The 14,884-nt window shown below is 40.3% G+C and overlaps 1 protein-coding gene across 3 annotated transcripts in view; it reads left to right on the top strand.

The window, feature by feature from the left end:
* Nucleotides 1–14,884, top strand: part of prx (periaxin) — a 69,696-nt gene that overhangs the window by 39,286 nt on the left and 15,526 nt on the right. For all 3 annotated transcript variants that reach the window (XM_061972193.1, XM_061972192.1, XM_061972194.1), the window contains exons 6-7: nucleotides 3,104–3,297; nucleotides 9,142–9,368. In XM_061972193.1, the coding sequence (XP_061828177.1) occupies nucleotides 3,104–3,297; nucleotides 9,142–9,368 (421 nt within the window). The remainder of the gene's footprint in view (nucleotides 1–3,103; nucleotides 3,298–9,141; nucleotides 9,369–14,884) is intronic.

Below are 14,884 nucleotides of genomic sequence, written 5' to 3'. Positions count from 1 at the left end.
GTTTGTTTTTTGAGCAATGTTTTTCTTTTCTTTTCTTTAAATCCCATTAAAATTCTTAGGGAGCCAAAAGGGCCCCGCTAATAAAAGTGATGTAAATAAATCCATACTTGCCAACCTTGAGACCTCTGATATCGGGAGGTGGGGGGTGGGGGGTCGGGGTGGAGTGGAGTGGGGACGTGGTTGGGGGCGTGATTGGGGGCGTGGCTAAGAGGGGAGGAGTATATTTACAGCTAGAATTCACCAAATCAAGTATTACATATATATATATATATATATATATATATATATATATATATATATATATATATATATATATATAAGAAATATTTGACTTTCAGTGAATTCTAGCTATATATATATATATATATATATATATATATGTCTTAATAAGGTTATCCAAAAAATAGTGCTCGATACCGTAGTAGAGCGCAATATATGTATGTGTGGGAAAAAAATCACAAGACTATTTCATCTCTATAGGCCTGTTTCATGAGGGGGGGTTCCCTCAATCATCAGGAGAAATCTCCTGATGATTGAGGGAACCCCCCCTCATGAAACAGGCCTATAGAGATGAAATAGTCTTGTGATTTTTTTCCCACACATACATATATATATATATATATGTATATATATATATATATATAAAATAAATACTTGAATTTCAGTGTTCATTTATTTACACATATACACACACATAACACTCATCTACTCATTGTTGAGTTAAGGGTTGAATTGTCCATCCTTGTTCTATTCTCTGTCACTATTTTTCTAACCATGCTGAACACCCTTTCACAGGTACCCAGAAAGTTTTCGAGTACCACCAAAAAAACTGAATCTCTGAAGACAGTATAAAAATCTGTGTTAAAGGTGTACAAATACTGTTTGTATAATAAGCATGTTATTGTTTACATGTTATTGTTTACAAATGAGGGTTAAGAGTTCAGTACTATAAAAAAAAAGAATGTGGCTTAAGTACAGTTTTTTAATTGAGCTGCTGCATTTTTTGGTTGGGTTGTTTATTTTGAGTAACTTCTACAATTCTAAAAGGTGTGGAATTTAATAGAGTGATCTATGTTTGTCTGTTGCCATCTCCTGGTGAATGTTGGCTATAGCGTACTGGGGTTACTTTTTGGTTGGCCAACGATTTACGTGGTGTTGCGCACCTGACGTCAAGTGTGTGAGTCTGTTCTGAAGTCTACAGTAAAGAGACGTACTTCATCCCCTCGCCTGTTTATTGCCTATAACTCAATATATTACAACAACATTGCTGTTTACGGCAGACAAACTGCTTTACAGTAGAATAAAACATGACTGCTGTTGTTGTGTGTTGTTGCCGCGCTGGGAGGACGTTAATGAAACTGCCTAACAATAAACACACATAAGAAACCAAGAACTCGCCCTCGATCATTCTACAGTTATAATGATTGGGCAGGCACGTTGTTTATATTGTGGGAAAGCGGACGTGAATACAGGCTGTTGACACGTCACTCAGGTCCGCATGGAGCTGGAGGGGGCGTGGCTTCCAGCTCCGCCTGAATTTCGGGAGAAAATTTGTCCCGGGAGGTTTTCGGGAGAGGCGCTGAATTTCGGGAGTCTCCCGGAAAATCCGGGAGGGTTGGCAAGTATGATAAATCATACATTATCTTTTTTACTTTAAACACTTAAATCTGGCCAATCCACTGGATTGGCAAACCGGGGTGGTGGTTCCTCTCTTTAAGAAGGGGAACCGGAGGGTGTGTTCTAACTATCGTGGGATCACACTCCTCAGCCTTCCCGGTAAGGTCTATTCAGGTGTACTGGAGAGGAGGCTACGCCGGATAGTCCAACCTCGGATTCAGGAGGAACAGTGTGGTTTTCGTCCTGGTCGTGGAACTGTGGACCAGCTCTATACTCTGGGCAGGGTCCTTGAGGGTGCATGGGAGTTTGCCCAACCAGTCTACATGTGTTTTGTGGACTTGGAGAAGGCATTCGACCGTGTCCCTCGGGAAGTCCTGTGGGGAGTGCTCAGAGAGTACGGGGTATCGGACTATCTGATTGTGGCAGTCCGCTCCCTGTATGATCAGTGCCAGAGCTTGGTCCGCATTGCCGGTAGTAAGTCGGACACGTTTCCAGTGAGGGTTGGACTCCGCCAAGGCTGCCCTTTGTCACCCATTCTGTTCATAACTTTTATGGACAGAATTTCTAGGCGCAGTCAAGGCGTTGAGGGGATCTGGTTTGGTGGCTGCAGGATTAGGTCTCTGCTTTTTGCAGATGATGTGGTCCTGATGGCTTCATCTGGCCAGGATCTTCAGCTCTCACTGGATCGGTTCGCAGCTGAGTGTGAAGCGACTGGGATGAGAATCAGCACCTCCAAGTCCGAGTCTATGGTTCTCGCCCGAAAAAGGGTGGAGTGCCATCTCCGGGTTGGGGAGGAGATCTTGCCCCAAGTGGAGGAGTTCAAGTACCTCGGAGTCTTGTTCACGAGTGAGGGAAGAGTGGATCGTGAGATCGACAGGCGGATCGGTGCGGCGTCTTCAGTAATGCGGACGCTGTATCGATCCGTTGTGGTGAAGAAGGAGCTGAGCCGGAAGGCAAAGCTCTCAATTTACCGGTCGATCTACGTTCCCATCCTCACCTATGGTCATGAGCTTTGGGTTATGACCGAAAGGACAAGATCACGGGTACAAGCGGCTGAAATGAGTTTCCTCCGCCGGGTGGCGGGGCTCTCCCTTAGAGATAGGGTGAGAAGCTCTGCCATCCGGGGGGAGCTCAAAGTAAAGCCGCTGCTCCTCCACATCGAGAGGAGCCAGATGAGGTGGTTCGGGCATCTGGTCAGGATGCCACCCGAACGCCTCCCTAGGGAGGTGTTTAGGGCACGTCCGACCGGTAGGAGGCCGCGGGGAAGACCCAGGACACGTTGGGAAGACTATGTCTCTCGGCTGGCCTGGGAACGCCTCGGGGTCTCACAGGAAGAGCTGGACGAAGTGGCTGGGGAGAGGGCAGTCTGGGCTTCCCTGCTTAGGCTGCTGCCCCCGCGACCCGACCTCGGATAAGCGGAAGAAGATGGATGGATGGATGGCCAGGAACTGTATTAGTGACCAACTCTTTCCAATGTTGCATTCAGGTGACCAGCTGCTGAGCGCCAAAGTGTACTTTGACAACGTGAGGTATGAAGACGCTCTGAAGATCCTCCAGTGTGCCGAGCCCTACAAGGTCAGCTTCCTGGTCAAGAGGACCGTCCCAGAAGCAGACATCATTGTGAGAACTGGAGTGCCCATCGTGGAGGTCAAAGGTCCCAAAGCCAAGATGGCCAAAATGGTAATCAGTTCACTATTACTGTGGACTTGTTTCATGTCTTAGCAGTGGAAAACTCCCCACAAGGTTACAGTCAGGATGAATTAAGTCGTTTTTAGAACGGTGGCTGAAAGAAAAATATAAACATCAGACTGCAATTTTCACAGATATTCAGAGCCTTCTCTTCATTTTGGCCATATGCAGCTAGCTTCGCGCCAAGTAGTGAGGTGTGAATCGATACTGAAATATCGATACTGCTGATACCAGATCTTCATGAACTCATATCGATACTTTTGATACTTTAGTTATTTGAGATAATGCACATCATTTAAATTTTACAAGAACACAGTGTAAAGCAGGGGTGCTCATTACGTCGATCGCGATCTACCGGTCGATCTCGGAGGGTGTGTCAGTCGATCACCAGCCAGGCATTAAAAAAAATAGTCCTAAAAATGAGCGATCATAAATCTTCACTATGACGTCACTTTCGTCACTTGATTGACATTCACGGCACCCGAGGGTCTTCTGAGATGACGCTGGCTGCTGCCAGCTCATTAAAATTACCGACTGGAAGGCGAGAAACACTTTATTTCAACAGACTCTGGCGCCGTACCTGTCGTCAAAACTCCAAAGACCGACTGCACAGTTGCACAATAAAAGCTCTGCTTCATCCTGCCTGCGCTACCAAAATAAGAGTCTCAGAAAGCTGGCGTGCACAAGCTAGCAAGCTACGGAGTTTGCCGACAATGTATTTCTTGTAAAGTGTATACAAAGGAGTACGGAAGCTGGACAAATAAGATGCCAAAAACCAACCACTTTCATGTGGTATTGGACAGAAAGGAGGACTTTTTTTCTCCTCCATTCGAAAATGCGGACGTTATCATCACCACTGTCTGATTCCAATCAATGAAGTCATCATAATCAGGTAATACACCAACTTATATTCTTGTCTTCATGAAAGAAAGGAATCTATATGTATTAAACATGCTTGTATTATCTTTAACCACCTTTAACTTGTTAACAATATTAACTATATGTGTTAAACATGCTTGTATTATCTTTAAACACCTTTAACTTGTTAACAATATTAACTATATGTGTTAAACATGCTTGTATTATCTTTAACCACCTTTAAGTTAACAATATTAACTATATGTGTTAAACATGCTTGTATTATCTTTAACCACCTTTAAGTTGTTAACAATATTAACTATATGTGTTAAACATGCTTGTATTATTTTTAACCACCTTTAACTTGTTAACAATATTAACTATATGTGTTAAACATGCTTGCATTATCTTTAAACACCTTTAACTTGTTAACAATATTAACTAGTTGTGTTAAACATGCTTGTATTATTTTTAACCACCTTTAACTTGTTAACAATATTAACTATATGTGTTAAACATGCTTGCATTATCTTTAAACACCTTTAACTTGTTAACAATATTAACTATATGTATTAAACATACTTGTATTATCATTAAACACCTTTAATGTATTAACAATATTAACTATTTGTGTTAAACATGCTTGTATTATTTTTAACCACCTTTAACTTGTTAACAATATTAACTATATGTATTAAACATGCTTGCATTATCTTTAAACACCTTTAACTTGTTAACAATATTAACTATATGTATTAAACATACTTGTATTATCATTAAACACCTTTAATGTATTAACAATATTAACTATATGTGTTAAACATGCTTGTATTATCTTTAACCACCTTTAAGTTGTTAACAATATTAACTATATGTGTTAAACATGCTTGTATTATCTTTAACCACCTTTAACTTGTTAACAATATTAACTATATGTGTTAAACATGCTTGCATTATCTTTAAACACCTTTAACTTGTTAACAATATTAACTATATGTATTAAACATACTTGTATTATCATTAAACACCTTTAATGTATTAACAATATTAACTATTTGTGTTAAACATGCTTGTATTATTTTTAACCACCTTTAACTTGTTAACAATATTAACTATATGTGTTAAACATGCTTGCATTATCTTTAAACACCTTTAACTTGTTAACAATATTAACTATATGTGTTAAACATGCTTGCATTATCTTTAAACACCTTTAACTTGTTAACAATATTAACTATATGTATTAAACATACTTGTATTATCATTAAACACCTTTAATGTATTAACAATATTAACTATGTGTGTTAAACATGCTTGCATTATCTTTAAACACCTTTAACTTGTTAACAAAAACATATATTTCATAAATAAGTAAATATAAATGATATATATGAATGAGGTAGATCCCCACGACTTGATCAATTGAAAAGTAGCTCGTCTGCAGAAAAAGTGTGAGCACCCCTGGTGTAAAGTAACTCAATCCTTGAGATTTTGTCTCAATGAAACGCGATTGGTGGGAACTACTTTTTCTTCCGCCTGTGCTGTGCTCAGTCATTTAGTCTATCATTTGTTTATTTAAAGGGGAACTGCACTTTTTTGGGGAATTTTGCCAGTCATTATGAAAGACAAGACCACGGATGTATTTTTTTTGTTAATGCATTCTAAATATTAGATAAATGCGATCAAAAGTCGGCTTACAATGGAGCCTATAGGAGCTGCCCTATTCCGCCTATAAAGCCCTTGAAAAACATCAAAACACCTCAATTAAGGTTTTGATGTAAGTATATATGTAATATAGTAATGGGCACATTTATAATAACATTTAATATTTACGTATTTTGATCATTTTAAGCATTCGCGGTGCATACTTATTTTTTCAAACTATCACTGATTACTACTAACTGCAGACTTCATGAGAGCCAACAAACATAATAAAACATCACTTACTGTACAAGTTTTGAGTCATTCGGATGCCGACTACTCAGATGTTCATATATTTAGATGAAGAATGACTCATAATCCTCGTGAAAAAAAGGGGGGTGGGACCAAGCGTCTTTTCGTGTCGTTCTCGCTAGTTCCGGGCCTAAATTGTCCGTCAAAGTGTACTAACTTGTCGGAATACATCCTATCCATGTGAGAGGCATGCTTTATGATCTAGACCAGGGGTCGACAACCCGCGGCTCCGGAGCCACATGCAGCTCTTTGATCACTCTGATGCGGCTCACTTGCCGACCCCCCCGATTTTTCCGGATTTCCGTGCCTCTTCCGGAAATCTCCCTGGGCAAACATTCTCCGATTTTCACCCGGACAACAATATTGATGGCACTGCCTTTAACGGCCTCTACAACATGTCGTCGCGTCCGCTTTTACACCATGCTGTCTGCGTGCCGGCCCGGTCACATGTAGTATGCGGCCTCTGCTTATACACGTAAGTGACTGCAACGCATACTTGGTCAACGGCCATTCAGATTACACTGAGGGTTGTGATATAAACAACTTTAACACTCTTACTAATATGCGCCACACTGTGAACCCACACCAAACAAGAATGACAAACACATTTCGGGAGAACATCCGCACCGTAACACAACATAAACACAACGGAACAAATACCCAGAATCCCATCCATCCATCTTCTTCCGCTTATCCGAGGTCGGGTCGCGGGGGCAGCAGCCTAAGCAGGGAAGCCCAGACTTCCCTCTCCCCAGCCACTTCGTCCAGCTCCTCCCGGGGGATCCCGAGGCGTTCCCAGGCCAGCCGGGAGACATAGTCCTCCCAGCGTGTCCTGGGTCTTCCCCGTGGCCTCCTACCGGTCGGACGTGCCCTAAACACCTCCCAAGGGAGGCGATTGGGTGGCATCCTGACCAGATGCCCGAACCACATCTGGCTTCTCTCGATGTGGAGGAGCAGCGGCTTTACTTTGAGCTCCCCCCGGATGACAGAGCTTCTCACCCTATCTCTAAGGGAGAGCCCTGCCACCCGGCGGAGGAAACTCATTTGGGCCGCTTGTACCCGTGATCTTGTCCTTTCGGTCATAACCCAAAGCTCATGACCATAGGTGAGGATGGGAACGTAGATCGACCGGTAAATTGAGAGCTTTGCCTTCCGGCTCAGCTCCTTCTTCACCACAACGGATCGATACAGCGTCCGCATTACTGAAGACGCCGCACCGATCCGCCTGTCGATCTCACGATCCACTCTTCCCTCACTCGTGAACAAGACTCCGAGGTACTTGAACTCCTCCACCCAGAATCCCATGCATCCCTAACTCTTCCGGGCTACATTATACACCCCCGCTACCACCAAACCCCACCCCCACCCATTGACAGCCACATCGCAGTTATAGCTGCCTTCAACCTTTTAACGGTGAATATATATGAATAAAAATGTGTACCGTATTTTCCGCACTATTAGCCGCACCTAAAAACCACAAATTTACTCAAAAGCTGACAGTGCGGCTTATAACCCGGTGCGCTTTATATATGGATTAATATTAAGATTCATTTTCATAAAGTTTAGGTCTCGCAACTACGGTAAACAGCCGCCATCTTTTTTCCCCGTAGAAGAGGAAGTGCTTCTTCTTCTACGCAAGCAACCGCCAAGGTAAGCACCCGCCCCCATAGAACAGGAAGCCCTTCTTCTTCTACTGTAAGCAACCACCCGCCCCCGTAGAAGAAGAAGAAGCGCGCGGATATTACGTTTCATTTCCTTTGTGTGTTTACATCTGTAAAGACCACAAAATGGCTCCTACTAAGCGACAGGTTTCCGGTTCATGAAAAGACGCAATCTCTCCATCCGCACGCGGACTACTATTTCACAGCAACTGCCTAAAGACTTTCAAGAAAAGCTGGCTACTTTCCGTGCATATTGTAAAAACAAGATAGCTGAAAAAAAGATCCGGCCAGAGAACATTATCAACATGGACGAGGTTCCACTGACTTTTGATATTCCTGTGAACCGCACTGTGGATACAACGGGAGCACGTACGGTGAATATTCGCACCACAGGGAATGAGAAGTCATCCTTCACTGTGGTTCTAGCTTGCCATGCTAATGGCCAGAAACTTCCACCCATGGTGATATTCAAAAGGAAGACCTTGCCAAAAGAGACCTTTCCAGCCGGCGTCATCATAAAAGCTAACTCGAAGGGATGGATGAAGAAAAGATGAGCGAGTGGTTAAGGGAAGTTTACGCGAAGAGGCCGGGTGGCTTTTTTCACGCAGCTCCGTCCATGTTGATATACGACTCCATGCGCGCCCACATCACGCTGGTTTTTAATATATTATTAAAGTTTGACTGACCTATCTGACTGTTTTTTTGACATTCCTTTAGCGCAGTTAGATGCGGCTTATAACACGGGGCGGCTTATAGGTGGACAAAGTTTTGAAATATGCCGTTCATTGAAGGCGCGGCTTATAACCCAGGGCGGCTTACGGTGCGGAAAATACGGTAATTGCCTCATAATATTAGCTAATTTCCAACAAATTTGATTATTATAGAGTATTTTTTAACGTAAAAATTGATAAATAACTTGCGTTGAAATCATTAGTTATGGTGACAACTAGTTATTAAAGTACTTAGTTGTCCTATGTTTTGTAATATAATAATATATTTGTTGGATGATCACATAATACAGTTTAAACTACATGCAATTGCATGCATTAGATAAAAAAATTTCTATCAAAATGGCAAGAAATATTACATTTATGAAGAAAAATGAAGTACTTTATTGACACACATTATTTGTGGCGGGCAAGATATGACCCCTGGGCTTTGAGTTTGACACCTGTGCAATAGGTATATTTGCACAAAGTATCGCCGATACCAGCCTGAATTTTAATCGATATCGGATTGTGAAGAAAATCACACATCACTAACGCCAACATAGCACGCTAACTAGCGGCTGGCTGCTCTGGCCTCAAGGTCAGTAGCTGTGAAGTTAGCATGTTTACCGTTTCCATTTTTTTCTGTGTTTGAGAGCGTGAAGGGCACCAAAGCATTCAAGGCCAAGAAGAAGCGAGGTGGCCGCTTCGGTCTGAAGAGGCTGAAGGAGAAGCGTCGGGAGGAGCTGGTCATCGAGGGAACGCCGCCCAGGCTGGAGATAAGTGACGTGGAGTTTGCCCTCCCGATATTCCAACACAGGAAGGGCGGCCACCTGGACGAGGCAGAAGGTGGCGCTGCAGTGAAGGCAAAGAGGAAAATCAGGTATTTTTTTCTTCGGTATATACTACTTAATTGTTACTATTTTAAACACTGGAACCCTTAAAGTCAAAACAGCCCACATCTTGTATATTAAGCACCTCCCTATTTTCCTATTTTCAAACACAGTGTTACTATTCAAACTACAGGTAAAAGCCAGTAAATTAGAATATTTTGAAAAACTTGATTTATTTCAGTAATTGCATTCAAAAGGTGTAACTTGTACATTATATTTATTCATTGCACACAGACTGATGCATTCAAATGTTTATTTCATTTAATTTTGATGATTTGAAGTGGCAACAAATGAAAATCCAAAATTCCGTGTGTCACAAAATTAGAATATTGTGTAAGGGTTAAATTTTGAAGACACCTGGTGCCACAAACTAATCAGCTGATTAACTCAAAAGACCTGCAAAGGGCTTTAAATGGTCTCTCAGTCCAGTTCTGAAGCCTACACAAACATGGGGAAGACTTCAGATTTGACAGCTGTCCAAAAGGCAACCATCGACACATTGCACAAGGAGGGAAAGACACAAAAGGTTATTGCTGAAGAGGCTGGCTGTTCTCAGAGCTCTGTGTCCAAACACATTAATGGAGAGGCAAAGGGAAGGAAAAACTGTGGTCAGAAAAAGTGTACAAGCGATAGGGATCACCGCGCCCTGGTCAAGATTGTGAAAAAAAAATAATTCAAAAATGTGGGGGAGATTCAGAAGGAGTGGACAGCTGCTGGAGTCAGTGCTTCAAGATCCACCACCAAGAGACGCTTGAAAGACATGGGTTTCAACTGCCGCATACCTCGTGTCAAGCCACTGTTGACCAAGAAACAGCGCGCAAAGCGTCTCACCTGGGCTAAGGAAAAAAAGAGCTGGACTGCTGCTGAGTGGTCCAAAGTCATGTTTTCTGACGAAAGCAAATTTTGCATTTCCTTTGGAAATCGAGGTCCCAGAGTCTGGAGGAAGACAGGAGAGGCACAGGATCCACGTTGCCTGAAGTCTAGTGTAAAGTTTCCACCATCAGTGATGGTTTGGGGTGCCATGTCATCTGCTGGTGTCGGTCCACTCTGTTTCCTGAGATCCAGGGTCAACGCAGCCGTCTACCAGCAAGTTTTAGAGCACTTCATGCTTCCTGCTGCTGACCTGCTCTATGGAGATGGAGATTTCAAGTTCCAACAGGACTTGGCGCCTGCACACAGCGCAAAATCTACCCGTGCCTGGTTTACGGACCATGGTATTTCTGTTCTAAATTGGCCCGCCAACTCCCCTGACCTTAGCCCCATAGAAAATCTGTGGGGTATTGTGAAAAGGAAGATGCAGAATGCCAGACCCAAAAACGCAGAAGAGTTGAAGGCCACTATCAGAGCAACCTGGGCTCTCATAACACCTGAGCAGTGCCAGAAACTCATCGACTCCATGCCACGCCGCATTAACGCAGTAATTGAGGCAAAAGGAGCTCCAACCAAGTATTGAGTATTGTACATGCTCATATTTTTCATTTTCATACTTTTCAGTTGGCCAACATTTCTAAAAATCCCTTTTTTGTATTAGCCTTAAGTAATATTCTAATTTTGTGACACACGGAATTTTGGATTTTCATTTGTTGCCACTTCAAATCATCAAAATTAAATGAAATAAACATTTGAATGCATCAGTCTGTGTGCAATGAATAAATATAATGTACAAGTTACACCTTTTGAATGCAATTACTGAAATAAATCAAGTTTTTCAAAATATTCTAATTTACTGGCTTTTACCTGTATGTCTATTGTTACAGTGGCACAAATATTAAATATACTTGTTACTACTTATAATATGCTACTGTATTCCAATTTTGGTGGTACTTGGAGAGACAATTTTTTTCTGAGGTGGTACTTGGTGAAAAAAAGTTTGAGAACCTCTGATCCACAGGTTTTACCCCACAAATGATTTGGCTTTTGTGTGATACCACCATAGAAATGTTGTGATGGCAAAAAGAAAAACTGTGATGATAAACATGGAACAAGAGATGACTGCTCAATACAGAACTGTCAATACGTCAAAAGGCTTTAATTCTTTTAGGTTACAACTTCCGGTTTCCTCTCCTTTATGTGTGGGTTAGTCATCTTTAAAGGGTAAAGAGTCCTACATTACTTTAGTTTTCTTACATTATACATTGAAACATTCTTATGAAACGTTGCTTGTACTGTCAGTAACGTTTTGATGATGGCTAAAGCTTGATCCTTTTGCAGATTCAGTCATTGTTTTAAGGCAGGGGTGCTCATTACGTCGATCGCGAGCTACCGGTCGATCTCGGAGGGTGTGTCAGTCGATCACCAGCCAGGCATTAAAAAAAATAGTCCTAAAAATGAGCGATCATAAATCTTCACTATGACGTCACTTTCGTCACTTGATTGACATTCACGGCACCCGAGGGTCTTCTGAGAGCTCATTAAAATTACCGACTGGAAGGCGAGAAACACTTTATTTCAACAGACTCTGGCGCCGTACCTGTCGTCAAAACTCCAAAGACCGACTGCACAGTTGCGCTAACAAAATAAGAGTCTCAGAAAGCTGGCGTGCACAAGCTAGCAAGCTACGGAGTTTGCCGACAATGTATTTCTTGTAAAGTGTATACAAAGGAGTACGGAAGCTGGACAAATAAGATGCCAAAAACCAACCACTTTCATGTGGTATTGGACAGAAAGGAGGACTTTTTTTCTCCACCATTCAAAAATGCGGACGTTATCATCACCATTGTCTGATTCCTATCAATGCAAGTCATCACAATCAGGTAATACACCAACTTATATTCTTGTCTTCATGAAAGAAAGGAATCTATATGTGTTAAACATGCTTGTATTATCTTTAAACACCTTTAACTTGTTAACAATATTAACTATATGTGTTAAACATGCTTGCATTATCTTTAAACACCTTTAACTTATTAACAATATTAACTATATGTGTTAAACATGCTTGTATTATCTTTAAACACCTTTAACTTATTAACAATATTAACTATATGTGTTAAACATGCTTGCATTATCTTTAAACACCTTTAACTTGTTAACAATATTAACTATATGTGTTAAACATGCTTGCATTATCTTTAAACACCTTTAACTTATTAACAATATTAACTATATGTGTTAAACATGCTTGTATTATCTTTAAACACCTTTAACTTATTAACAATATTAACTATATGTGTTAAACATGCTTGTATTATCTTTAAATACCTTTAACTTGTTAACAATATTAACTATATGTGTTAAACATGCTTGTATTATCTTTAAACACCTTTAAGTTGTTAACAATATTAACTATATGTATTAAACATTCTTGTATTATCATTAAACACTTTTAATTTTTTAACAATATTTTTTAACAATATTAACTGTGCTTGTATTATCATTAAACACATTTAACTTGTTAACAATATTAACTATATGTGTTAAACATGCTTGCATTATTTTTAAACACCTTTAACTTGTTAACAATATTAACTATATGTATTAAACAAACTTGTATTATCATTAAACACCTTTAATTTTTTAACAATATTAACTATATGTGTTAAACATGCTTGCATTATCTTTAAACACTTTTAACTTATTAACAATATTAACTACATGTGTTAAACATGCTTGTATTATCTTTAAACACCTTTAAATTGTTAACAATATTAACTATATGTGTTAAACATGCTTGTATTATCTTTAAATACCTTTAACTTGTTAACAATATTAACTATATGTGTTAAACATGCTTGTATTATCTTTAAACACCTTTAAGTTGTTAACAATATTAACTATATGTATTAAACATTCTTGTATTATCATTAAACACTTTTAATTTTTTAACAATATTTTTTAACAATATTAACTGTGCTTGTATTATCATTAAACACATTTAACTTGTTAACAATATTAACTATATGTGTTAAACATGCTTGCATTATTTTTAAACACCTTTAACTTGTTAACAATATTAACTATATGTATTAAACAAACTTGTATTATCATTAAACACCTTTAATTTTTTAACAATATTAACTATATGTGTTAAACATGCTTGCATTATCTTTAAACACTTTTAACTTATTAACAATATTAACTACATGTGTTAAACATGCTTGTATTATCTTTAAACACCTTTAACTTATTAACAATATTAACTACATGTGTTAAACATGCTTGTATTATCTTTAAACACCTTTAACTTATTAACAATATTAACTACATGTGTTAAACATGCTTGTATTATCTTTAAACACCTTTAACTTATTAACAATATTAACTATATGTGTTAAACATGCTTGTATTATCTTTAAACATCTTTAACTTGTTAACAATATTAACTATATGTATTAAACATACTTGTATTATCATTAAACACCTTTAATTTTTTAACAATATTAACTATATGTGTTAAACATGTTTGCATTATCATTAAACACCTTTAACTTGTTAACAAAAACATATATTTCATAAATAAGTAAATATAAATGATATATATGAATGAGGTAGATCCCCACGGCTTGATCAATTGAAAAGTAGCTCGCCTGCAGAAAAAGTGTGAGCACCCCTGTTTTAAGGTATTTGACACCAAACCATGGAGGCATGGCGAAGATATTTATAAAACAGTCTTGCTTTCCTTCATATTTCCTCCAAACGAGGAATTTTTCCCAATTTGTGACGTTTTTCCCAATTATGAGGGAATATATCACGGAATATCTCCATATATGATAGAAATGTACCCAAACAGCTTTGTACGAGTCCGCCAATGTAGTCCTATGCTGTAGTCAATAAGTTATTTCTTTTTTTCTATCCTTTTGTTGTGGGGCAGACTGGCTCGTGCATGCACATGCATCCTCCGCTGTTGCTATTTGTAATACAAAGTAGCATATAGTTCAAACTTATATCTGTCAGTGGACTCCATATGGAAGTGCTAAAAACTACAACATGGCTGATGGGGGAGGGACGCAGTCGAAGTATCCATCCATCCATCCATCTTCTTCCGCTTATCCGAGGTCGGGCCGCGGGGGCAGCAGCCTAAGCAGGGAAGCCCAGACTTCCCTCTTCCCAGCCACTTCGTCCAGCTCTTCCTGTGGGACCCCGAGGCGTTCCCAGGCCAGCCGGGAGACATAGTCTTCCCAACGTGTCCTGGGTCTTCCCCGCGGCCTCCTACCGGTCGGACGTGCCCTAAACACCTCCCTAGGGAGGCGTTCGGGTGGCATCCTGACCAGATGCCCGAACCACCTCATCTGGCTCCTCTCCATGTGGAGGAGCAGCGGCTTTACTTTGAGCTCCCCCCCCCCGGATGGCAGAGCTTCTCACCCTATCTCTAAGGGAGAGCCCCGCCACCCGGCGGAGGAAACTCATTTCGGCCGCTTGTACCCGTGATCTTGTCCTTTCGGTCATAACCCAAAGCTCATGACCATAGGTGAGGATGGGAACGTAGATCGACCGGTAAATTGAGAGCTTTGCCTTCCGGCTCAGCTCCTTCTTCACCACAACGGATCGATACAGCGTCCGCATTACT

This window comes from Nerophis lumbriciformis, linkage group LG17, assembly GCF_033978685.3.
Source record: "Nerophis lumbriciformis linkage group LG17, RoL_Nlum_v2.1, whole genome shotgun sequence".
Taxonomy (NCBI): Eukaryota; Metazoa; Chordata; class Actinopteri; order Syngnathiformes; family Syngnathidae; genus Nerophis; species Nerophis lumbriciformis.
This window is presented reverse-complemented; position numbering and strand designations above follow the sequence as displayed.